The following is a 26513-nucleotide window of genomic DNA, read 5'->3' as shown; positions in this document are numbered from 1 at the left end:
AAATTCTTCTGTGTTATGATAACATTCATTCATATTCATTACATCATTCATAAGTCATACCTTACCTCTTGTCCAACATAGGAGTTATTACTTTCAAACACAATGGCAGTATAATGATGGCTGTTCTTGTCAAAAAGAGAAGTAATATCACTGGACCTTTTAAGAAAAGAAAAGCTATTTAACATAGGTAGAATACAATACACCCACTGTTATGGATGGTATTTCCTTTTACAGTCTCATAGCAGAACTGATAATAAGAAAAAAGCTTACTTCATCTTTAATGGGATCTTCTAAATTTTATTTAATTAACATAGTAAGCACACACCAGCTGTATTTTAAACAAGGAACTTACGAAACTGGATCCAATGGTGGGCAAGCAGGTGGTCTCAGCTCTTGGGAATGGTTCTGTAAGAAGTCAATCATCATCTGACGAACTGTTTGCAGCTCTCTATCTGCTCCTGCTGAGTACAGGTTACAAAAAACCCACAACACTTCAGAAAACTGGGAAAAAATTATTCACATGCAGGTTTTCATACATTCTCATGTTTTTCTGTGTCAGGTTTTTGTTTTAAATTTGGACTTAAAAACAAGAATACTATTTGGCTGAAGAATGGGGACTAAGGATTTGTTGTAGGATTTCATTTTAATGTTGAGATGAGATCATTTTTAAAAGCTATCATCATTCCACCCCAAAATTAATAAAACCTGAAGACTTTTCCAAATCTAACCATCTGCCTGCCTTGCTGGTTTCCTCTTCAAACAATGCTTCATTTTAAATCTGTGCTCACTTTCACAATAGTTGGTGTGGGCAACTTCAGTAGCTTTTTTGCAATAAGGATATTCATCAAGCATTAAAAACTGCAAAGGTGTACCATTCTTACCAAATGGGCCAGGTGAGGTTACAAAGCCATGTAACAATATGAGGAAATAACTGAAGTGTGAGAATATTTTATTTGCTTTAAAAGAAATAAATTAAAAAGCAGCAGCTCTCACAAATGCCAAAAAGTAACAGGTACAACTATGGTCTACTTCTACATTAAGGGTTAATGGTGCAGGTGGTCTCTCTTCTGACCTCTGGCCTTTTAAATGTTAATCCATTGAAAAAGACAACATTACTTTTGTTCCCAGACAAACCACCTCAAGCTGTGATCCCTTCAGACACACAGGATAAGCCTGTTTTCAGTTAGTCAACATCTGAATAGGGGTTCTCCCAGTGAGATTCAGGATGCCTGGAAAGTGGCTGACAGATCAAAAAGCACCAGAATCAGGATTGAGCAAATTGGATCTCATGCTGATGAGGTATGTGGTGGAAAAAAGGAATTTTAAAAAATTATCTAGCCATTTGTGAAAACTACATTTCAAAAAAATGAGGAATGTGAGTCCTTAGTTCTTGAACAAATGTTTTGCTGTCTAAAATTCTGCCTGACATTCCATTTCCATGCAGTACTTGTAATATATCTTAAAGAGCTATTTAGTGTCCATCCCATCTCTAGCTGTCTAAACTAATTGACAGGCAAAGAGATTTTGCTTATTGTGTGACACATCCCTGGCTGATAGGATAACTGCTTTGGGGACTTCTTACAGTAGGATATTCTTACCTTTGTAATTTTCTCCAGTAGTAAACTGCTTTGTAAATGCTTTGAAGTACTATGTGGGAGAAAAAAAAGTATTATTGCTTTGAAAATAACTCACTGTGTAAGACAAAGCTCAGTTCAGAAACAAAAATGGCTTTCAAGAGTTTTTACTTTTTACAGCTCTGATTACAAAACATTTTTATCTATCTGTTCAGCAGACAGTTTTCCCTTTTAGCCTGAGTTCCAAAGACCTGCTTCTCAGCTATACGAGGGTAGCTCATAGCTACCAATCGAAACTCTGATATACAATAAAGCCAACTTTTAGAGGAAAAATACCACAATGCTTAATTGAATACTGTATATTGATCCATTACCAAATCAGTACTACCAACTACACATATACTTAGAACACTATTCACATTTTCTCAACTCCCTCCAGTGGTTAAACAGGATATATAATGGAGCTTGACTGCCTTCTGCTATAAAAAATAAAATAGAAAAGATTTAGTGTCTAATAAAGAGTGCATACCAATTTACACCCAAAACTTTAAGGAGTAAAAAAAAAAAAAAAAAATTAAAAAAATTTGTTCTTTCTATCAGGGTAGAACATCACAAATTCTACAGTGAAATGTCTCCTGTTCCCTCTCCTGTCATAACAAACACAGTTTATTCAATAGTCTCCATCCATCACATTCTGCTTACACTTACAGTTAATAATGTGATTATACAGATTGGCAAAGACAGAGAAGTTAAAAATTGCACTTAGACCTGAAGATGAACAATGGTAGATAATTTTGGCAAACACAAGATCCCTTTTAACAGTCAGTTTAAGCAAATTATGAAATTAATTAGAAAAATAGTAAAGGATCAATCAAGGGTGAATTTTTAATTGGAGCCCTGGTCATGAAATTAGCTGATTTCATGATGCAATTACCTGTACTTTCACATACCAAAACTAAAACCACTATTAATAATCACAAACATTTGAATTGAAAAATACTTATACAAATTGTTATTATCAAACAAATATATCACAATGAGGTGTTACGTAAATGTAACTATATAGTACTTATCCTAGAATGGTATCTTCAATAAGAATTTTTCAGATTCAGAACTGAGGACTAAATTACTACTATAAATAACTACATCAGCTATTGCATTCAGCAAGAAGAACTCAAATTAATCTTTTATCAACCCTGCAGCTTTATCACAAAAAGCAAAGAGAAAGTCCAGCTAAAGAACAACGAGTTACACGTAACACTCTGCACCAGCAAGTTTGTTACGGTTTTAGTTACTATAAAGCATGCATCATTTACCTAAGGCAATATACTATGCCACTTACCCTAAAAGTTGGGTAATAGTGAATACCATATTCTTTGCACGTCTCATAGTTCTCTTCTTCCCCACAATCCAGCACACCAACTCTAATTGCAGATTCCCAGTCTGAAAACAAAGGTATCTTTCAATTTTCAGCAGAAGCGATCACGGATCTCAGCTGATGGATTACCCTGCTTCCCACAGAAATCAACAACAGAGCTCCGATAGATTCCAATGGCATAAAAATCAAGCCCTCAGTCGATTCTCATTTGCTATTCATTTCTATCCTCAAGTGTAATACAATCTACTGATTTTTAAAATAACTGTGTTTCTCAGCTGCATCAGTATTTTCAATACACTTAAATAAGAAGAATCCCAACACACAATGTAGCACTTCCAGGGCTGAAGCCATTTTATTGAATACAGAAAGATGAAATAGGAGCCAACCCAACACTTGCAAGATACTGGATTGTATTCCCTAGCTTTCCCCATTAGATAAGCTCATAAAATAAACCATGCAGAGTATATATAACTGAGTAAAATTAATCCAGAAGTTACTCATCCACATGGCTGTCAATTATAAAACCATAAATTTGATGCATCTTGTATTATAGTTGTTTAACAAGGACTCACTATTTACCGAACTTACAATTTTCTCAGAGGCCTCCAGAATTGCACACAAGCCAAGGCTCACATATTGTCTACTGAGAGCCGTCTTTACCTTTTAGTACCGTTCAGGAATACATTAGATGCACCTCAAAAAATATCTGAGTTTTAACCAGAGTGCTAAAGAGTTGAATTTGAACATTACTGTAAGTTTCCTTTATAAATGTTTCATAGCAATAACCACAAGAGGTCAAGTATTTCTATAAATATGCTTATATAACTTCAATAAAAGCTTTCAATTCATTTATAGCTTTTTCCTTCTCATTTTGCTAGGAACTTATATTTTTGAGCCACGCTCTGCTGCAGCAATCACTTTAAGGAAGAACTGCTCCAAGAGACTCCTTAGACAGTTACTTTTTAAAGCTAAGCTAAATCAAAACAGCTGTGGGCAGAATGTGAAGGTACACCACAATTCCCAAGTATCAATAAAATTTAAAAAGCACTAAAATTAAACTTGCTTTTATAGCAAAGAGCATGAAAGCTTCATCAAGTTCAAGATCTGATTGACAGTTGCATGCCTAGCTGCTTTTGAAATATAGCTTGACCTTTATTTGTCTTTGGAGGAGGATGGGGCAGCTGATGCAGAATTTCAGTTGTGCTGAACATGCCAACAGCTGAACGGGCACCAGGAGTAACTACAAGCATGCTAGAGCAGATGGGCATGTATTCACAGGAGCACAAAAGATACAACAGTCTATTTCATCAAATAAAATGCACAATAAAAAAAAAAGTTTGGCTTCTGGGTATCTATCTCATTCAACTTTCACCACTCCTCCTTTTTCCACCTGTTTTGATCCTCCTTCATACAATGAATAGAAGCACTATGAACCCAATGCAAATAGCCTACTCGCAACAATGCAAACCCATCTCTAGCTAAATACTTGGGTTAAAGAGCACCAGCTGGGATGTGCGCTGCTTAGCATTTGCTTCTGCTTAAAAAGGAGGTCTTCCTTTTTAAAGGATGCAGAAGTTGCCGGAGTGCACAGACTAGACTGTGTAAGTTTACAGTGGCACTGTAGCCTGGATTGTTCTTTTTAAATGCTGATGAATTCGAAATTAGTATTATTATTTTTGATATACTAACTCACAAACTATATGAAAGGGGTAGATGAGTGATATCATATTAACCAACACTATTTCTGTTTATGCTAAACAAGTTCCAATGAATGACACGAACGTATTGGACAAACTGGAAATCCAGCAGGTTGGTCAAACCTCCCACTTAAGAAATACTACAGAATACCAAAACGCCAGTCACAGTACATTACAAGGAAGATACTTGCTTTGCATAAACCTTGTGTATTCCCTCCAGCAGGTAGATGCAATGCCATGTGTTGTTGGTTTCCATTATGATGTTTCAGTCAGGGAGATAAAAGATGCATCACAAGGAACCTCTCCCTGCGTTCTACTTAAGAGTTACATATTTTAACACATAGGCCGCTTCCTGAATAATGACAGGGTTTCTGCAGCTCCCCACCAAATGTGTTTAAAGAACAATTTCCAGAAGCAAATCATTATTGCTAGATTTGGAACAATTGCTAGATTTGGAACAGTTGTTCCAAACCTAGAGCAGTGGATTGCTTCTGCATATAAACCAAGGGTTGTTATATATGGAATTTGCATGGGGTTTACTTCTACACAGAAAACTACTGCACGTAATTCCAGCCCACAGGCATTTTGGTGGATAGATTCAATCACTTTTTGAGACAGAAAAACTACAATTAACTATAATGGCCACTTTGGATACTACTGTAATAAAACTAAATGTGTGATTAGGAATGCAGCAGCGAGGACTCTAAGCTTAAAGCCTGTTCTGAGATGAGAGGAGGTATCAAACTCAAAACGTAAATTACACAAAAGCAAGCACCGCTCCTATTTTTCAGGAGGATTATGTTCTGCTATGACATTTGCAATGATAACATTGCCAAGATTTAACAAATGAGAAATGAAATAAAAATTAAGTATATTAGTACAGGCTTTTTAGGGACAAAGTAGCTGCACCAATTTAACTGGACTGTACCAAATTAGCAAATACAACCACACAGTGATTTAGGAGTTCTCTAATGCAGATGAGTCTGCATCCTCAAAGATAACTGTAATATCCTAGCAGATGAGTACATATTTTTGAAAAATAAATGTTGAGACAGCCTAAGTGGGCAAAACATTTTTGGGTTTTTTTTTGGATGAAGCTACCAACGAAAAGTGTGACTGTTCTCAGTCTCCGACTAAAATCCATTCATTCCAACTTTAAAATAGAAACATTTTGCTGACAAATAACACCAGAAGCCAATTGCATTTGCTGGTAGTGCCAATGTCCACAAACATAAAAATCCACTTTTTAAATGAAAGTCTTCATAAAAACTCAATGGATTAAAGAGTAGATAGGCCTTTAACTAGTTATACTAATACAAGTGCATAACATCATTTGCAGTTATCATGACTCCAGGTGAGAAAGAAAATATATATTTGAAGAAGTCATTACAAGTTACAAGAAATATTGCCTACAAAGGTATCATGCTGCTGTAGTAATATATAAACATGTCCCTGCCTTATTCTGACAAAAACTCTGGTCAGTTCAGGCTCTTCATGATCTTCACTGCAGTGTTCAAACACCTTGTTCTTACTTTTCCTCAAAAAAAGAAGAAAATCTAATACTATTTTAACCACAAGCAAATCAAATTAAAAGGTGAAAATGTTACACAAACTTATGCAAAGAAAACAGAAAAAAAATACTGCTTTTATAAACAAAAACCCATGCAAGTAAGGAGCATTTGAAACATTCTGAAACCATTACTGCTCCATGTTTCTCCGTTTTTCATTTTCTGTTCATCAGTTAGCAATCCTCAGTGTGTGACGCGTTCATCAGGACCTATTTTTGGGTAGGCCTCCATTTCTGTGTATCCAAAACCACGTGTACCTAATACTGCACCTGCATTTCATGTTAATCGCTAACACTTTTCACATACAAGGCTGCCAGAGAAAAGCCAGAGCTCTTCACTCCCTCTCAAACTGAAACCATACGAATACATTAGAACTGCTGCCTCCATCCTGAAAACGTCTCTTGGGTCAAATGCTAAATTAGGAGTGGTTTAAAAGCCTTTAACACCACTATATTAAGCATAACATTTCCTACAAACTCGGTCTTCTCACCATCAGAGGTATTTAATTTAACCCATACCTGAGGAGCCTGTTTATTTCCTTTTCTTAGATCTACAAATAAGAGTAAAACACTTCAGCGCCTGCCAGAAAAATCGAGCAGACTAAGACACAGCAAGGCAGGCCTCCCTCAGTATAAACCGTGGAGGCCACCACTTCTTTTTAAGTCACTATTTGATGAATCTGAAGATCTGACTCTCGCTTAGCTTGATCTTTGTATTATTTCCTGGCGGTCCTTTCCCCCCTTCTAGTCCATTCATGCTATATTGAATTTGCAAGGTATAAATCAAACACATGCACGGCCCCTCCAGTACCACAATATTTATTTTTTGTTTATCCTCTCATATAGGCTAGTCTCTTTACAAAACATTCAGAAGATAAAGATCTCGCCTCAAAGAGTTTAGCCTAAACATACCTCCTGTGCCTCAGCGCATCCACTCGCACGCTGCAAGGCACAGAGACGCTCGCGTGTAAACCCACAGCCGTAAATCCGCTTGGCGTGCGTGAGAGGCGGCGGTGATGTTTTATCCCTGGATTCCTACGAAACCTTTAATTTGGAGACTTGCTACCAACACCTACGCCTCGCTTCGTCCTGCCTGCCGTTCTGGCAGCGCGGCGAGGGCCGTGCCCGCCACCAGAGAAGCGAGAAGAGGGGCGACCCGCGCACACCAAGGCACCACGGCGCAGACCAAGCGCGCCCACGGCTTCGCCGCCGAAGCCCACGGGTGACACGGCTGGCCGAGGCCCCGCTGCCACCCACGCGTGCCGAGGCCCCCGCTGCAGCCCAGCTGCCCCACGGGTGACCACGTGCGACGAGGCAGGACGAGGCACCGCTGCGGCCCACACGGGTATCCCGGTCCCAGCACCGACACCGGGGAACCGACGGCCGCGGCCCGGGAAACCGAGGGCGGCCGCGGGGGCGGAGGGGCCGCCGGGCAGCGCGTCAAGGCCCGCGGCAGCCCGGCCTCAGGCCGGGCGGAGCTGTGGAGAACCGGGCGGCGGCGGTGACCGCTCCCCGGTTGCGGGGGGCCCGGTCAGAGCCCGCCGCGGAGGGAGGGGGGGGCGGCGGCGGCGGCGGCGGCGCCTCACCTTTGACGTCCCCCGCCAGGGCCCGCCAGGTGGGGGCGAAGGCGATGCAGTGGCCGCAGGACGAGCTGTAGAACTGCACCACCCAGGCGGCCGAGGAGTTGAGCAGCGCCCGCCGCACCGAGCCAGCCGCCAACACGGTCAGCGGGTCCTCCCCCGCCCGGTACAACCGCGCCGCCGCCGCCACCAGCAGCAGCAGCAGCAGCGGGGCCAGCAGCGCCAGCGGCCCGCCGCCGCCCGCCGCCGCCATGTTGGGACGCCAGCGGCGCGCAGCGAGGGGCGGGGCGGGGCCGCGCCATAGCAACGCGCCGGCCTTGGCGACGCGGCCTAGTGCCGGGGCGGCGGCCGCTGGGACCCGGCTCCCGTCCCCGGCTCCTTCCCGCCTCGGCGTCCCGGTGCTTTGGCTGCCTGAGGGGAAGGCCCGGCCCCTCTTTCCCTGTGAGGGGAGCGGGGGTTCCCCGCCTCGTTCAAAGAAAGCGAGGCGGCGCTGCCCGCTGCTCCCAACGCCACACCGGCCGTGGAGGGTGACACGGGCTTTCCCCGGGTGGGGACCCACCTGTTGGCAGCCGCCCCCCCCCTCCACGAACCGCCAGCCGCCATGTCCTTCCCCCCCCTTAGCCCAGGAGGTGCGAGGCGAGGGAGGTGGTAGGGTCGCTCCCTCCTTCCCCCTTCATGGCCCAAGTGTGTTACCAAGCCCTGGTGACAAGGACATACCACAAATAAAGCCTTTGCCGCTGTGTTTAGAGCCACGTTTCCCTTGGGGGGATGGATGGTCTTAAGGAAAAAAGTAAAACTAATGAGGTTAAAACAACAGAGATGGCTCAGTGGACGATTTTATGGGGCAATCCGCTATAGAAACAGAAGTTTGAACTTCACGAAGCTTCTCGCTGGGAAGAGATCAAAATAGCGCAAGCCTTTGGGTCAAGAAGTGTTTGATCCCAAAGTACATCACTTGGCGGGAGAGAGCCATTTGTCCTCAAAACTGAAGATGCGATGAAAGGCTGCACGTAGGATGCTGCAAGCTCTGAAGAGGATGTTAGAAACTCTGTCCTTTTAGTAAATTCGGATTGGTTGTGCACTAGTAGTGGATTTTAGCACCTTTTGTAGCTGTAGACACAGTATGAAAGTCTCCTTTCATTTGTTAGTACAGGCTCAAGAATTTTCATAACAGAGGCAGAAAACCAATGTGAAAATGTCCCCAGAGGATGACTTCAGAGGAGTTTAAAACTCAGATCATGAAAGACTGAGGTCCTTGAAAAGATAATTCTTGCTTCTGCTACTCACAAACACTCTTAATCCTTCAAGACCAAGTAGGAAACAAGTGGGTCCAAATTCTTACTTCAGGCCCACTGGTGTAACTTCAGAGGTTAGAATCTAGTTTTATCATTGTTTCTGGCCAGTAATGCACAGTCAGTACAAGGGTGGAAATCTTACATACAGTAAAAATCCTCTCTTCTGAGAACTGAGTAACAGATTCTGCCACCTTTGCCTTTATTTTTCCCTGATCCTCTCTTTTCTTGACCGCTAATATCTGAAGTGGTTCTGTCACATATCTTTTGCATCCATATCCACAGCTATCAGTTATGTGGTTGCTTGTATCACATCCTAGCTGAGGGAGTTTCAGTCTCTATTTTTCCTGGGTACTGTAAGCAACAAAATTAGACGGTTACAATAGCAGAGTCCAACTGCTTCAAAGAATTTAGAAAATCTTGTGGCAGCTGCTAATTAGGATTTTAAAAATCTGCAGTGCCTAAGATATTTTAAAGTGCATTTTATTCAGAAGAATTGTTAAACGTATGAAGATGAAAGAGATGGATTACAGGAAAATTAAATGTAGGGTTTAACTGAGAAATAATCATTTTCTATGAAAGATAATGACTCCTCTTGAGGCTAGTATCAAGATTTATTGACCCAGAAGGTTAATATTGATCAAAACCAAGGCAAACAAAATATTAGACCTTGAAGGAGAGTAATCTTGATATTGAAGTCTTGCCACTGACTGAGCAGGTCAATATATCTGGGTGCCAGAATCTAAGGTTTTGAACACAGAATCGTGGGGGATATTAAATATGTCTGACATGTTCTGTGTATACACTTTTTATTCTCATCAGCAGTAGTTACTTTACAGCTATGTCCTTCTGTATATAACATCTTGCAAGGGTTCACTCGCAAACCTAATTGCAAATATAATGGTTATCTTCCTCAAGTGTAACATATAGCATAACATAAGGCACCAGTCTGAATAAAATGAGTCCTTCAACTATTCATTCACTATCACTATTCGTAAGTGATATTTTTAATAGCTTTCATTCCGAACACAAGAAACCTGCTGCTGCTGCAAAACCATGGTGACAATAAACTGAAAAACTGTAGTGCTTCAATATATAGATTTATCATTGTATCCAACAATTTGTCTATAAGTCCAGGAAAAAAGTTAAATTCTACTATAAACTGACGACAAGAAAACATTAATCTTAGAACAAATAACTTATTTGGATTAATTAATCAATGAGGATCAAAGTCAGAGACTTAAGGAAATGTACCACTAGGGACATGAAAATAGTTTATAGGATAAGATCAACAGTTAATGCACTTGGGGCAGAAGTTGCCTTTTTATTTCTGTTCATATGGCAACTAGCAGGACAGGGCTTTTTAACATTGCCAGGAGCTGTCTGCAAAACTACTCCCATTCGCTAATGAGAACAGCAGTATGTCCAGTATAATCTGCAACTCTAATCGATTTCAGTAAAAGAAATAAAAATGAGATACAGGGGGTTTATTTTGTTTATTCAGAAAACAAACAATTCAGTATGAAAACAGTTAAGCCATCAGTATTTAAAAATAGAAACATAAAATGTATTTCTATTTTTCCAACCAAAACCAGATTGTAAATATTGTTATTTAAAATATAAGTTTATATATAGTTTATACTTGATTGTCCTGCTTTTCATTTTATTTGAAAGACACCCCGAATGAATGGGATTTGAATAAATCAGATCTACTTACATTCCATTATTCAGTAATGAACAGTTTCTGAAATCCAGTAAGAAATATTTGCACAGTATTTATTTAAAAAAAAACTAAAAAAAAATAAAAAATTATCATTGGTCTTCTCAATGCAAAATAGGTGGGACTACAGCAATATACATAGTGAACAATTACCATGCTCAGGGAATGCTTCTATTTCCTTGTTAAAAATCTTGATTTTTTTCCAATTTTGCCAATACAAAAGAGTAGGATTATTGGTTTGCTCTCTTTTGCCAATTAAAGTACATCCTCAGCACCCTATGTTTAGATGTTGTAAGAATGCAAAGGGCTTGTGGTTAGGTTATTTATCATGCAATTCACATGCACATATTTAGTTTTCAGAAATTGGAGTTATTGATAGAAAAGTATCCCATTTAAAGTGCATTACATCAGTATTTGTCTCATTTACATACAGTTGTAGACATTACAACTGAATGTCTGACTCTAGATCCTGCTAGGGCACAATCATTCCATATGCCACATCTCTGAAGCCATCTCTAGGCTACTTTTAAGCAGTTCCACAGCATATTAAAAAAATGTTAAAAAAAAAAAATGGTGCACAGTCACCTTTAACTTTGCTATACCCATCAGGAAAGGTTTCAGACTTGTTCCAGACAGGGGAGTTTATTCCAAACTACAGAGGTCCACAGCAATTCAATTTCTAGATTTAATTCTGTCTGCACATTTACATTAAAAGAGTCACCTACGATTTTCTGAACGTTATTTTCAAAATATGATTCACTTGTCATCATTCACAACCTGAACATGATAGCAGAGAATAAAATAATTTACACATAGAATGGTTTTGAACCCTGTTTGTATTGACTTGTATACAATTTTAAAACACGTTGTGCTTTTAAAAATGCATAAGTGAATAAAGTGCTATCTTGACCAAAAAAGCCCCAACAGACAAGAATAAAATTTCCACCCTTTAGATTCTGTGTGACATCAGTCTAAAACGACCATTGATCTTAATGAGCATTCCCAAAGCACAAAACACAAGGAGAATGTTTTGTGTAATATTTTTCTATCTGATTAAGTCTCTGCTTACATCCTTTGATTGTAAACATGAACATACAAATTAGGCCAAGGCCACAGTGTTATTGGATACAAGTTCAGAATTAAAATTCTTAAATCATGCATTTCTTGCCTAAAAAAATCAGAGCTTAAAATTCCTCCATTAGGGCTTTTTAGGGAAAAACTTTTAATCACAGGCTTTTCTCAGATAAATCCTATTAAGAACTCTGATTGTATCAAGGATCAAGCTATCAAATATGTCTTCAGTCATTTTCATCTTCACAGTTAATTCATCATCATCATAGTTAGTCCACCGAGATTCTTCTTTGCAGAGCTCCTGAATCTGAAATATAACATAGATATGCATGTTTACTTCAAGAATAAGAGCATGGCCAGTTCTGAAAGGTACTAAGGCACTGTACCTAATCCAACAACTTTATAGATGCATTGTTAATTTATTTAAACCACTTGCAAGAACTGGAAATACTGGATGTCCTGGTTTCAGCTGGGATGTAGTTAACTGTCTTCCTAGTAGCTGGTACAATGCTATGTTTTGAGTTCAGTATGTGAAGAATGTTGATAACACTGATGTTTTCAGTTGTTGCTCAGTAGTGTTTAGACTAGAGTCAAGGATTTTTTCAGCTTCTCATGCCCAGCCAGGGCACCTGACCCAAACTGGCCAACAGTGTATTCCATACCATGTGACGTCCCATCTAGTTTAGGAACTGGGAAGTGGGGGGCAGGGATTCGCCGCTCAGGGACTGGCTGGGTGTCGGTCGGCGGGTGGTGAGCAATTGCCCTGCGCATCATTTGTACATTTCAATCCTTTTATTACTACTGTTGTCATTTTATTAGTGTTATCATTATCATTATTAGTCTCTTCTTTTCTGTTCTATTAAATCGTTCTTATCTCAACCCAGGAATTTTACTTCTTTTCCTGATTTTCTCCCCCATCCCACTGGATGGGGGGGAGTGAGTGAGCGGCTGCGTGGTGCTTAGTTGCTGGCTGGGGTTAAACCACGACACTGGATTATTATTGCAAGTATACTGAAAAGGAAGGCAATAACTTGAAGTTCTGAAGTTATTTTAAGTAAACATGATTCTCACGAAAGAATGAGAATTTCTAGTTTAAACCTAGAGAAAGTAAACAAATGTCCATTTGGAAGTCTGCTTACCAGCATAAGGTCCACTCTGTCTCTCTTACAGTTTCCATACTTGGTCATATTAAGGAATTTCCTTTTCATTTCTAAGTCATTCTTTTCCAGGTTCATTATTTTAATAATTTCACCCTGAACAAACATCTACAAAGTAAGAAAGGCCAAAAAGAATTCTTCTCATAGGAACTCTGTCACTGTGAAGGTTGCAAATGAGTGACAGGTGCTAGTATGAAGGTCCAGCTTTACAACTAGAAACATTCCAAATTCTAGGGAACTGATCTAGAAGCTGCTGATCCATACTGGCCAACAAGTATTTACAACACATTTTAAACTTAAGATTACTTTAGAGGTTACACCCAAGATAGTCATGACCAGGGAGATTTAGAAGCCCAATTCCCATTGCTCTACAGAACTCCATACACTTGGAATATTTAGACTAATCAGCTCAGTCTATGTTTATTCAAGCATTTCAGAGCAATGCTATTTTCTTCTCTAATCACCTCAGTTACACTGCCATAATCCTTCCAAATTTCACATTTTTGTCTTTTTGCCATCACAATATCTGCTCTCTTCACTGACTCTTGTTATTGTACACTTTCCATTTCCAGAATGTACCTTGACCTCACTGACATCTGTTCTCCTGCAAAGACGCCTGGAACAGCAAGATCCCAAATTTTCTTTCATCCATGGAAATGTATTTGGATTTGCAGTCACTTGATATTCTGCACATAGCAACTCACGGGTCAAATCAAATATAACCTGTAGCAACAAAACCACAGTACCAACACAAACAGAATCTGTCACTGATACCCTTTCACAAGTTTTCTTAGCACTTCTGAAGGATGTTAGGCTGGTGAAAGTAGAGGTTTGCATGTCAGTGCAGGAACACCTGCATAGCTGATGTTCCTATAGCTGATATCATGAAGACCATTGCCTAGAGAGCATGTAAACCTGTACAGCAGAAGATACTGGACAGTAGTGCATAAACACTAAGTACAGAAGTCTTATACAAAAGGCCCCGTGGGATCCTTTAATCCCCTGGTGTAGAGAGAGGTCCACAAAACTCAATAGTTTCAGGATGCTGAGGAACATGAAGATCTCTCCAAACTCAGCAGGACATCCAAGGCAGGAGACTTGGATTCTTTAGACTGCAGCTTTCCAAGAAGCTTGGCTTTTTCTGAACAGACCCAAAACAGACACTGGGCTAGGCATCCAGGGTCTTATGATTGAAGAGCTCTAGGAAAAGACTTGTATCACAGCAAGGACATCTATTCTAGTAGAATTATTTTGCAGTAGATTACCAGAAGCGGTATTTTGCAATACCTCTTTCAGTGTTCCTTTAGCTATATTTAATGTTAGCAGTTAGAATAATATTAAGTACTAGCTAATATGAGTCAGCCTACAGAACACTAGAAAAGTGTAGTAACAGTTAGCACTTTACAAATACCTGATTATACATCCTCTTGCTTTCTGTTTCCAAATCGTTCCCTGGGAGATTGTTACATTCAAAGTGCTTTGGCACATTGATTCTCCTGAAATTTGAATACATGTTTTCTGGGGTCCATAATTCTTCTACAGCACATGCAGACAATTTCTTAACGTATGAACTGTTATGTGGTATCACAAGAGAAACTTCTACACTTTTCTTCCAAGGAGCTGAGTGCCACTGATCTGATTTGTACAAGTATTGCTTTTGTGTTTGTCCCACCAGCATATGCTGGTCAGAATTAGGCTGATCAAAGTCTTCAGATCTTCCAAAAACACCAGCATCAAGGATTTCTATGAGGAACTTCAGTAGAGAGAAAAAGAAAAGCCAGCTGACATACTACATATTTTTCCACATTTTTTTTGAGGTATTAGGAGGTAATATAGAGATTATTAGCAGCTCAGTAGGGTTACACTTAAAACCATCTTCTTGCTCATGGGGTCAAAGAAAGACTTACTGATATCTCATTAAAAAATCGTTAACTATATTTGGCAGAATTCAGAGTTAGAAAGAATTCTGAATTTGGAGTTCTATGAAAGTTTTTGACATTTTGAAACATTTTTGTTCTAAATTGGGACTGCTCTCCCCAACCCCCCAAAGCAAAACTTTTCTTTTTTTCAGCTTTCTGTGGTAGTACTTCCTGATGGACTATTTCAGAAGTAAAAACTAGGCACTGTGGGACTGGAAGCAGCAGGCATCAAAAGCTTCCATTTCATTTGGGGTTCCAGTCTCCCAGGGGGCTGAAAGAAAAGTGAGAGTCCGGCAGCTCTGAGAGCCTTGACTTTACTAGAAGCTGCCTGCAGAGCTAAGACAGAATTAGAAAGCTGAAGGTCTCACAGCCAGGAGCTACAAAGGAGTCAGGCAGATGAGCTGACAGGTGTCAAGGTTTGCCCTGAAATTAATAAAAAAATTTAAGTTTGTGCAGATTTATCAGTTTTGACTAACTGACAAATTCCAACAAAAAAGTTCCATTTGCTTTGTTTGGACTAGCTGTAGTCATTATCCCCGTGCTCTGCTCATCCTTGTCCCCCCAAACACATGCTAGCCACTGGCTGCAGGATAATTCCTTAAATGAGGAATGGGTCAGATTAAGTGAGCAATCTGGTTCCAAATGTTGACATGATATAATTTTTATGGGTGATGAAAAACAACTGGACAACACAAATGCTTGCCTGTGTAGACCCAATTTCAGGTCCAACACTTTAGACAAAAACTTTCTCACTGTACTTACTGGCAAAGTGGTTGGAGAAGTCTCCGAAGATGAATGAAATATCTTGTCTGCTTTTGATCCATGTTTTCTTTTTATCTTCTTATATTCTTTAACTGCATCATCTACAAATTTAGTTACAATTCTTTCTGCTACTGTGTGACAACCATGAATGCTAAGCGTATCAAAATCACACAGTAAAACATCAGAAACCTTTGCTGATTGTTCAGATAAGATAGCAACTGATTTTTCTTTGAGTAGAAACAGTTTCTGATTGTCTTCTTGTCTTAGGCCTTTGCCATTATTCATCACGTCTTTTTCAAAGGCACTTTTATATTTGTGTTGAGCTGTTTCAGAAAATGCAATTAAAGTATCAAACAGAAGTTTTTTACCGAGTTCACTTGCAATATCATCAGCAAGTTTATTTCTTTTCTGATCCTCTACCACGCAACAAATATTTCTGCTTGTGTTTACCTCATCTGTGTTACCAGTCTGACTTTTCATTGGAAGCACATCTGCAAGTATCCTTTGTTTTATTTGTGTCAGTCCTGGTTTTTCTTTATCTGATCCCAAGCATGTTAAGTTATTTTGACAGAGGAATTCATTACACTTACACCGGTCAGAATGCGGAAGCTTTTGCCCTTTTCCAGACAGCAAGGCCCTGTGTAACCTAGACTGGTTTTCTTTCACTTCTGATCCTCCTGCACTGTTTTTGTCTTCTGGTTTCTGCTTTGTAAGCCCTCCTCCCTGCTTATCATCTTCAGAGTATTTGCAGTCTCCTTTGAAGGATTCATCATCATAGGAGTCAGAGTCTTCATCCCCAGTGTAATTGGAACCATTTTCATTAGTCCCCAACAGGTGTGAAATCTCATCAGGTCTGACAAAGATACCACACTGCTGAGCACACTCAAAATACTTCACCCCTTTGTAAGTTCCAGCATTATCACCTTCAGCTTTGTCAAGTGCAACACCAGCCCAATGGCCACTATCAAAATAAGTCCGTCCTTTGAACATGAGGGTTCCAGGTTGGGTCTGTTTTACTAACACTCTGTCCCCAATTTCAAATGATAATAATGGGTCATCACTGTCCTCCTCAGCTTTGGGCAGTGTTAAGTATGGTTTGCATTGTTTCATTGTGAAGTCAGGACTTTTACTGGCCTGACCAGAAGAAATAGGATTTGACACAGGCAGAAACTCCAAATGCTGCAAAGGTGTCTCATGTTCTCCTTGTTGGTATTCTAATAAGCCCTCCTTTGCACTGGAAATATCTTTAACTAAAGGTTGTTCTGAGACACTACCATCCTCAGTTGAAACAGCATCAGTTGTCTCTTGATTGAGCAGGGGAAATTCTTCAGGCACAGAGTTATCAGGTAATGGGTGTAATGCATCCATTTTCAGTGATACATCTTCATCCATACACTGTCTAGTCTCTGAGACTGTCATTTGTTCTGGTGGAGATGGGAAATCATCCATACTGAATGTAGAATCATCATTTTTCATTGCATCTGCACCTAAAGGGGGAGGAGGAAGATCTTCACTTGGAAATGACAAATCCTTTTTACTAGAGGATGGCAAGTCAGCACTTCCATAGGACAATACTTCATCAACAGGAGACAGTATTTCTGACAAGGTATCCTCATCAGTTGGAGGTAGACCCTCATCACTAATAAAAATTGTATCATCTTCACCTTTGGAAAAGCAGTTCTCAGCTTGAAACAATTGCTTTTTTGAGGAGACAGAAGAAAACAGTCCCCTCCTTGCTTCCTTTATGGCTTCCTTTTCAGTTGTTGAGTTATTTTGATTTCCTGTCGCCACCCTTTGCAAAGGCTCAAATGAATTGTTTTCCATATGGACTTCCTCAGAAATTCCTGGCATGGATGTGGACAGAGATACAATCTCACTGAGTTTGTTGGATGCGAGTCTCTTGTTCAAAAACTGTGCATGATTCTTTTTGCCTCCTGAAACTGAGAAGTTTCTTGAAGTTAGGCATGCTAATAGTTTGTTATTTGTAGTATCTTTGTCAGGTGGAAAAGAGACAGTGTTCCCAAGTTGGTCAGTAGCCAAATCTAGATATTTCAAAGAACCTGTCAGCGGAAACCCCATTAGGTCTCTATTTTGATCCACAAATAAACTGTTAATTCCACCATCCTTTTTCACTCTGCTAGTTGTAGAACTAGATTTCTGCTGTTCATAGATCTTAGGTGAGTAAATATCATTCCTGCATGAAGAACTGGCAACTGCATCTTCACCCTGTTTTGTGATCTCCTGAGAACAGGTTTTGTTTCTACTGTGGTTTTCTGAGCCATCCGGATGTGACTTATCCATTCCCTTGGCAGGGTTATCAGATTGGGAGGAATCTGCCGACTTTGTTTTGAATGCATTTGCTTTGTCTGATGGAATGAAAGCAAGCAAATTATCAGTGCAGCCATGATCTGAAACATCTCCGGGGTATTTCTGGGAGTGTGATGAAGTCTCAGTGCTGTCATCTTTGGGCACTTCATGTTCATCATGTTTGTCACTAGGTAATGTTTCCTTTCCATTACTTATTGCTATTAGCATCTCTTTTGAAACATTAGGAAATGCATCACCATTGTCATAGACAAACTCTTCTGGGATATTGACATCTGTGTCCTCTCCATTTTTCAGCTCTAATTCAGAGTCTGAAACGGAGCTTTCCAAGATGTCAATCCAAAATGCAGACACTTTCTGAAATTCTGGGAGTGAAGAGTCTGATTTGGCACTTTCACATCTCAGAGAGAATTTGTTTGACTTGGATGATGATTCAGTGGAAGCTAATCCTTCAGAAAATGCTTTAAAATTTAGTTCTTCATCAAAATCTTCATAAGAAATATGGTCCATATGCTTCAAACACTGACTACCATCCACCTGATGGATCTCATAAGGGACAGGCACTTCCACTTCTTTAACTGGAACATTTAAAAGAATTTTTTTTTTTTAAAAACCCAGCATTTCAGAAAAAAATATTTTATAGAAGAGGTTGCTTACAGGTAACTTAAGATTCAAATCCAGTAATCCTCAGCTGTAAATTGCATTCAGAAGACAGTAGCATTAAATACACAGTCAAGATTGGGACTATTTTTAATATCATTGTACAAAAAAAGAAAAAAAAAATCAGATTTATCAAATAAAGATGAGGAACTCAATAAACAAGCAAATACAAGTGTCCAATGTAGCTGATCAGAAGAGCTTGAATGCAGGATTTTCATTAAGATCTCTATTATTTTAGCCCAATAAGTAGCTTCCCTACCTGGTACAAGTAGTAGGCTATTATCCTCTATGGACAAACTCCAGGAAGAGCCGTTATGCAGACTGTATATTAAATAACTACAAAAACCCTACTGGGAAAAGGTATTTCTTACCTTCTGACAAATGCATTTCAGAATGTGCTTTTTCATCTATGTGTGTGATTTCCAGTTTTCCCTCAGAGTCTGTGCTAAATCTGAAAATACAACATTATAGTTGGATTAAACTGAAATTATGAAGCATATGGTATGCACTGTCATTCAAGAATGTTGACTAGAACATTAAATTTCTTTGGGTGTATTAGCTACCTACAGACAGCATAATGCAAAGTGTTTTAACTGTTACTTCAGATGCTTTCTGTCTAGTCCAAAGCCTTCTGAAGACAATCCCTCCCCCCCCCCCCCCCCCGCAAAAACAGATTTCAACACCCCTTCAACTGACTCCAAAGAACTAGATCGCCTAAGAAAACTTGGCAGGCAATGTTTGATGAATGTGACAAGTATTGTCAAACTTTTATAAAAGGAGTTTTTTTGGTTTGGGTTTTGGGTTTGTTTGGTTTTGGTTTTTTTTGGGGGGGGGTGGGGGGGGGAGGTGTTATTGTTTGTTTGGGTTCTTTTAAGGTATACAAGACAAAAAAATCCCAGACTAACATAATTCAGGTCTGTCTCCTCTTTCCACAAGAGGACCACAACCATGGGCATAAAACAAGCAGAGCAAGGTTTGACATATCAGAAAGAGAATCAGGAGATAGGACTGAAGGTTTCAGCCTTGACAGATACAGTACCTCTGTTCTTCTGATGACTTTTCTTTTCTTAACCAGCTTTTCACTAATGTAGCTTCATTTGAAATCAGTGTTGATCTTCTTTCCTCATCTTCATCATCATCAGAAAGAGCTTTCTTCCTTTTCCCAGCCTGCAGAGAGTGTGATCAAAAAAAAAAATATATAAAAAAAAAATCACTGAATATACAGTGAATTGCTACTGGACTTCCCCCAGACTTAAGGGTAATATTTTAACATGGTACAACAAAACCTCAATACAACTTCAGCTTCTCTGCCTGCAATCTGAGTTCCAAGCACAGTATCTCCATGACAGCTAATACTGAGGATTTCTTCTGTTGAAAATTTTTGTGAGAAAAACCCAGTTCAGAAAAATTATAAGCTTGCCACAGGCCTGAAACAGATTGCAGGGGTCCTGGTCTTCTCTTAGAATTTTATAACTTCTCTGCTCCTTGTCTGCTTTCTCCACTATCAGAGACTCTTTTTCTAGATCTTCTAAGGATGATGTAGCATCACCTGAAATACACAGATTATTAATCACAGAAGGCAAATACAGGTGGTTTTTTTTTAATCTCAGTCCCACAAAGTAGCCATGACTACAAGGATCTAAGGCTTGCTACTAGATTTTATGGCAGTGTCTATGCTCTGACGCTCTAGGTTATGAAACAGCACAAGACTCCTTGCCAAATATAAAAAATGAAGTCAAAATGCTAATGGTGAAAGTGTGGTCCACTGAAGTCCATGGAAAAGTCTCTCTTTGCCTGAAGGACAGGATTTATTTCAGACAATTTGACATCCACATGCTCAAAGCTAGGCTTGAGAATTTAGTTAGGGTGCAGCCTATGCCAAATTTCTATCAAGACCACTGTTTAAGTCGTAGTTACACAAATCTATAGTCTCCCTCACTATGGTATCTAGGAATAAATGCAGAAAGATAGTTCATTAGAAGGGCAACACAAATACAAAATATTGCCACAATATGTAAATATTTATAATACAGAGATTATGCATACTCAGAACTACGTAAATGATAAAACTGGCTCATATATAAACAGCCAGTTTTATTTTTTATATGTCCTACTGAGAACAAGAAATATGAACTGAGGATAAAACCTGGAAACAAAAATAACTCCAGCATGTCCTGTTGAAGTCTATCTTCAACTGATCTATGTTCTTTTAAAAAGAACACCCTTAAATTATTTTAAAAATGCCTCAAAAGAGAGTAAATTGTTAATGACACAATCAGAATAAGTTATGATTTTGTTCTGAGGAAGCAGTATAATCATATCTCATAATAAACCTTTGAGAGATCTCCACCATCTTTCCTGGCAGTGATTTATATATTGGGTATAGTGAGCAAGACACTTAGGTAATAAATGAGAATATTGTCTCTCTTTCTGTCTGGATTAAAGTTTGATTGAAGTGGTTGAAACAGATTGGACATAATAGCATTAAATATGATTTACCAGTTCCTTGAAGAGTATTTTCTGCCTGAACCAGGCATAAGTTACACAAAGTAGAAAGCATCTCCAAGCCTTTCACTGTGAACTTGCTGTCGCATGGATTAATATCTTCATTGTCTTTAGGATCTATCTTTGGGTTTGAAATAAGTACCTTTTCCTCCAGAACAGATTCCTAGAATGTAAATATTAAGAGGCAGAGTTAATGTCTTAAGGGAAAAGGACTTTGCTGGCAGAAAGAATAGTTAAGAGATCAGAGATTAAATCTACATGTTCACACTAAGATATACATAAGCACACATGGACTCCAGTGCATATATACCCACGTTGGGGCTGTGTCACTGATGTAAGAAATAGGAAAGGGACTAGCCCCTGCAGCTGCTATGGGCAAATAATAGTTTACTGCTCCAGGGACAGGTTTAGTTTCTCCTGGAGCAGCACGGCACTTACCCACAGGAGATGGCTTAAACACATTGTCACCAGTTAACAACAGACAAAATGGAAGGGGCAGGAAAGTTGTGGTAAACCAGCCCATGTCAAAACTTAGTCTTTAAGTGAAGTGCACATAACTAACACACAAGACTGATTTCTACTTGATGTTCATAACTGCCAAATAAGTCTTGTGCTGGTTCCATCTTAAGGCAAGTATAACCTGGGGCACCATTTCTTTAGGCAGAAATGGAATTCCAGAAGTGATCCTTACCAGAAATGCACACTTTCTGCCTTCTCTTGTAATGGGTGTGGGTATAGGTTCATCCGTTCTAGCTGAATTTGCATGTTCCAGAGGTAATAAAACATGATCCTGAGCATTAAGCTCTGAAAGGTACAAGAAGTTACAAGTTTCCAATACTGCATTTTTTTCCATGAATAACTTGACTATAGCTTTTTGTTTAGCTCAGTCAAAAAGGCTTATTTAAAGATATTTATAGTTTGAGTAACTTAGTTTTGCCCTACACGTTCCTTGTCACACCAACGGAAGCTGAAAGGACCAATGACCTTATTTATCCAATCATTACCTTACCTACCATCCAGTTACACAGTAGCAACTTTAAAGCTCACTTCCAGAAATATCTGTGCTCTTTCTTTCTTCATCTATGCATAGCTGCTACGTCAACAAAACAACTTACACCTTTGTTACACCTTCTTCTTGCTAATCCTGAACAGATCCTGGTACCAAAACCCACGCTGAAGGTAACCAAGGAACATACCAACATTACAAGTTCTCTCTCATGGGCTAATTAGCTTGACAGTCCTCTTCTGAAAGATCATTTGAACTGCTCCAAAGAACAGCTGAGACTTCAACTTTTGCCCTAAGTCATTCAGTTTGACTAAGTGGTCACAAACATGGTTTGCTACAGACGTCGTCTTTATTGGGTACCTGTGTTTCTGCAATCTTTAATCATAAAGACCCAGCCTGTGGTTTGACTAGTAGCACCACACATTTTCTCAGCCACCATCTCAGACACATCAGGACCTTGCACAGCAAGGGACTGCTCCAAACTTGGGGACTCCTCTGCCTGTTTCTGGTACTGTACCGGTGTTTTCTTGTTCTCAGAAGAAAAGCTGTAAACAGTTAGACAAGGAATTAATGATTGGGAGTTGTTTTCATGTTCCCAAGTTAATCATGACAAATCTATATGAAGTCAATAAAGGTATGAATTAAATGCTTCTGGTAGTGCTTGATAGTACCTGTAGAGTGCTCACATGCACATAGGTTTATAAACCAGCAAATTAGTAAAGCCAGAAGCACCCCAGATCATGTATTTTTTTTCTCCATTCCCCTCCCTCTCGCTTGATACTGTATTTTATGTAGTCAGGTTACTAATCTTCATAGACAAGAATAGGAGGAGACTGAAGAAATCATCAGCACTGAAAAGGCAAATCCAGGGTCAAACTCTGAACCTGTATGCCTCATCCATTTCCAATCAATGATACTATATCAGTTTCCAACAGATCTCATTAAATTTTCCACTTTAAATACAGCATTGCAACCTTATGGACATTTGGCACATTAGATACAGATTTCAATGGTGACTTCAAATTTTCTAAACAGTCTCCTTACTGCAAGAGCACAAGACAACACAATTCATACTCACAGGCTTTTCCATTAGTGGTACAAGTTCTAGAATACACAGCTGAGTAAGTTATTCTGTCCAGAAAAAGCAGCGATCTACATGTGGGCTTTTGGTTTGGTGTTTTTGGTTTTTTTTTGGGGTTTTGGTTTTTTTTTTTAATTTTTGGTTTGTTTACTGTAATAACAGTTTATAATGTTAAATATGTTCTTGCATAGATTAAAATTAACAATATGACAGTGTCTAGAAGCTAATTCCCTATTTAATTTTTTTTAAATGCAAAAAACCCAGGCCTATATAGCATTCAATACCACTAACGTTTAAGGACTTAAAAATAAGTATCCCAGTTCAGAAGATGTATTCCCAATTCTTAGCTAAAAGCTTGTCCATTTATAATCATTACAAGTTTCTGTATTCCTTGTTTCTAGTATTTAACATCTATTAGCAAAACCTCAAACCAGCAGCTTTTTCTGCATGTTGGCAATTTATTTATTATTTCAGTTTGCTTTCATTTTTAAAAGTATTTCCCAACCCTTTCCATCCCCTTACAGCCCTGCTTATTAACCATCTTCCTGATCAGTATAAAACATGAACATACCTGCACTGGTGGATAGATAGCACAATTACCACTCTGCACTCTTATATAGGACAGAGATCTATACACAATCACACAGCAGCCAGAGTTTGGGTGCTTTGCAAGTTCCACCAGGCCCTCCCTGTCTGCTCTAGACTGACGCTAATATTCACTGTTCTACTATGAGCAGGCTTGTCAGTAATAAGAAGTGAAAGCACAGCCAAGAAACCTTTTAAAGATTTCTGCAACTTGTAATCAATAACACCATGAATTATAGATCAGCTCCATGCAGGGATTTATTTGAAAGCCTTTCCCTGTGGGGACTTAAGTAAATGCACAAACCTGACTCACCAGTCTGCTAACGGGCTGGGTAACACTGAATGAAAGGTGTTTGTTTTTTTTTAATTCATATAGGTATATATTTGTCTTTAACTGCATTTTTTTTCCTGAAACAAACTAGATTTTTGTTCATCTGAGCCTGCTTTGGAAGACTGCTGTTCTGAGAAGTGTGGATACTGCTGGGTGCTCATCTGCACTGCTCAGCTCCGCCAGCTCAGCGGGAAGCAAACAGGGATGCTGGGGATACAGCGCTTTCTTAGAGCAGCCTGACTGAAGTCCTGAATTACATCTGACTGGACATTTCACATGACACCTCGACGCTTGAATTTAAGCATAAAGTTGAGCCCTGTGTAGTACAAAAGCCTTCTGTGGTTAAATCCTAAGTGAAACACTAACCTGCTCTGAGGGATTAAGTGATACATAGGCTTAGAGCCAGAGGATGACAAAGGAGTGAATTCCACCAATTAAATCAATAAATTTCTACTCATTCTGTATGGGTATTTTGAAGTCTAATTAATATATAGTTGTAAGTGTTTTGAGTTTGTAGTTAAAAGCCACCATGGAAATGTGAACTATCATTAGCAGTTGTGTGAAATCATTAAAAAAAATATCCTGGTTATTAATGCTATGTAAATTGTCTTAGTTCGGTCTGATGTCAAAGCTACAGTTGTTCCTAACATTGCAGTGACAGGCCCCAGTCCCACAGACTTAGATAACACTGCTTAACATTTTATAGTGTAAATAATCACAGTGAAATATGTTTACCTGCTTACACAAAACCACAGAGTTTAAAATTAGTATATAAAGCCTGCAAGGACTTCCTTTTTTAAAGCACAGAGGATTGTGACACTGAATACAAGAGCATAGAGCCATTCTAATGAAAGCACAACTGCTTAGGGAACAAATCTTATGCTACTTTTTGCACACAGGATTAAACAGTTTATTGCCCAGTGCAGCCCCTTCCACAGGCAATAAGCTTTTGATGGCAGACCAACATGGCTTCTTTCAGCATGAAACAGACTTGTCCAACTTCTAGTGATAACATGATTACATATATGTGTCTAGAGACACAGAGATATATAAACAAACTCTCTAAATTTCAGGATTAAGGCTCAGATTTAGCTAGTTCTACTGAAGAAGTTAATATTTGTGACATGCAAATGTACTGAGATCACAATGTAACTCCCTGTAACTTTCTGGTAAAATTCAAGATTTCACTTAAAACGCTTCTCCCCCCTGCACAGAAGGGTACTTCTCTCTAAAGAATGGAAAAATCTGAAATAAATACACTATTTCTTATTGATATATTAAGCCAATGAATGTATTCTGCCTGAAGAATTTAGTAAGTGGTATGGAAAGCATCTCCAGCTATGGATCCAGACACCTTAGTTTACTTGATGCTGTTCACGTATCTTCCAATAAGCTGGTCCCTGCCCTGAGGAGCTTACCATTCTGGATACCAGATGGTAGGCTGGGCATATGGAGGACACAGATAAACAATGAGGCAATACTGGTCAGAATGACAGGTAGTGATCTTGATGCATCAACTGCTTGAACACAGAGGTTTTCAAAACATCATTATAAAACTCACTCTTGGGAGCATTTAAAGCTCACACAATTATCTCGGACGTAACTGCTTCCATCTTCTCCACTGGATTGATTTCTTATCTTCACCTATCACTGTGGAAAGGGTTTTACTTACCCCTCATATTTCTTGCTTTGTTTATTCTTTAGCTGGACACAACTCTCTCTATTCCCTGACAGATCAGGCCTTTCTGGATGGGCTGTAGACTCTGCTGAAGAGGAATATAACTTTGGGCTAGAAATGAGTCTCACTGTCTTCAGCTTTATTGCGTCTTCAGTTGCTGGGCTCCTTGTAAGCTAAAAGGAAAAGGTAACACACAAGGTTTCACCTGGGTTCCTTAGCTGTAATGTCAGCTCTGACTTCAGCTATTATCCACTCAAAAAACCTACCGAGACATCTACTGACTGTGACTTAATAACCTCTTGCTTCCCAGCCAAATTATGCAGCTTTTCCTGGATTTGTGCTGTAGAATGCCGCATCATTAAGATTTCTCTTTGCTGCTTTAATAAAAGCTTTCTTTCTTGATGGGCTGCCCTGTAGATATTTTGCAGGTGTTGGATTTCTGCCTACGCAAAGCAGAAAAAGAAAGTGTAAGAGAGCTAAGATAACAGAGAAAAGAGACCTACTTAAAAACATGTATAGTATTTCTTAACATAAGGCAATACTACTCACAAAACATCCTGAAAATTCAATATGCAGGTTTTGTTCCTTCTTCGTAAGAAAATTTTTGCAGTTTTATTTTTCACTA

At 39.3% G+C, this 26513-nt stretch overlaps 2 protein-coding genes across 3 annotated transcripts in view; both read right to left on the bottom strand.

Moving 5' to 3' along the window:
- QSOX2 (quiescin sulfhydryl oxidase 2) overlaps positions 1–8072 on the bottom strand; it is a 29249-nt gene extending 21177 nt beyond the window's left edge. The window contains exons 1-5 of one of the 2 annotated variants that reach the window (XM_069771129.1): positions 7803–8072; positions 2917–3017; positions 1599–1647; positions 353–461; positions 66–156 (exon numbers count right to left, since the gene is read on the bottom strand). In XM_069771129.1, the coding sequence (XP_069627230.1) occupies positions 66–156; positions 353–461; positions 1599–1647; positions 2917–3017; positions 7803–8049 (597 nt within the window). In that variant the 5' untranslated portion in view covers positions 8050–8072. The remainder of the gene's footprint in view (positions 1–65; positions 157–352; positions 462–1598; positions 1648–2916; positions 3018–7802) is intronic. The other variant, XM_069771130.1, reaches the window with a different exon arrangement.
- A 1990-nt stretch (positions 8073–10062) lies between these two features.
- The window catches only part of CCDC187 (coiled-coil domain containing 187), a 47062-nt gene continuing 30611 nt past the window's right edge, over positions 10063–26513 (bottom strand). Inside the window, exons 23-35 of the mRNA XM_069771117.1 lie at positions 26155–26331; positions 25883–26061; positions 22574–22758; positions 21899–22011; positions 21202–21370; positions 20130–20251; positions 19742–19869; positions 19074–19153; positions 15718–18620; positions 14448–14789; positions 13616–13759; positions 13019–13144; positions 10063–12186 (exon numbers count right to left, since the gene is read on the bottom strand). Coding sequence (XP_069627218.1) covers positions 12031–12186; positions 13019–13144; positions 13616–13759; positions 14448–14789; positions 15718–18620; positions 19074–19153; positions 19742–19869; positions 20130–20251; positions 21202–21370; positions 21899–22011; positions 22574–22758; positions 25883–26061; positions 26155–26331 — 4824 coding nt within the window. The 3' untranslated portion in view covers positions 10063–12030. The remainder of the gene's footprint in view (positions 12187–13018; positions 13145–13615; positions 13760–14447; positions 14790–15717; positions 18621–19073; positions 19154–19741; positions 19870–20129; positions 20252–21201; positions 21371–21898; positions 22012–22573; positions 22759–25882; positions 26062–26154; positions 26332–26513) is intronic.

Source organism: Haliaeetus albicilla, chromosome 26 (assembly GCF_947461875.1).
Source record: "Haliaeetus albicilla chromosome 26, bHalAlb1.1, whole genome shotgun sequence".
NCBI lineage: Eukaryota > Metazoa > Chordata > Aves > Accipitriformes > Accipitridae > Haliaeetus > Haliaeetus albicilla.
Note: the sequence above shows the minus strand (reverse complement) of the source record. Positions and strands in the feature narration are given on the sequence as shown.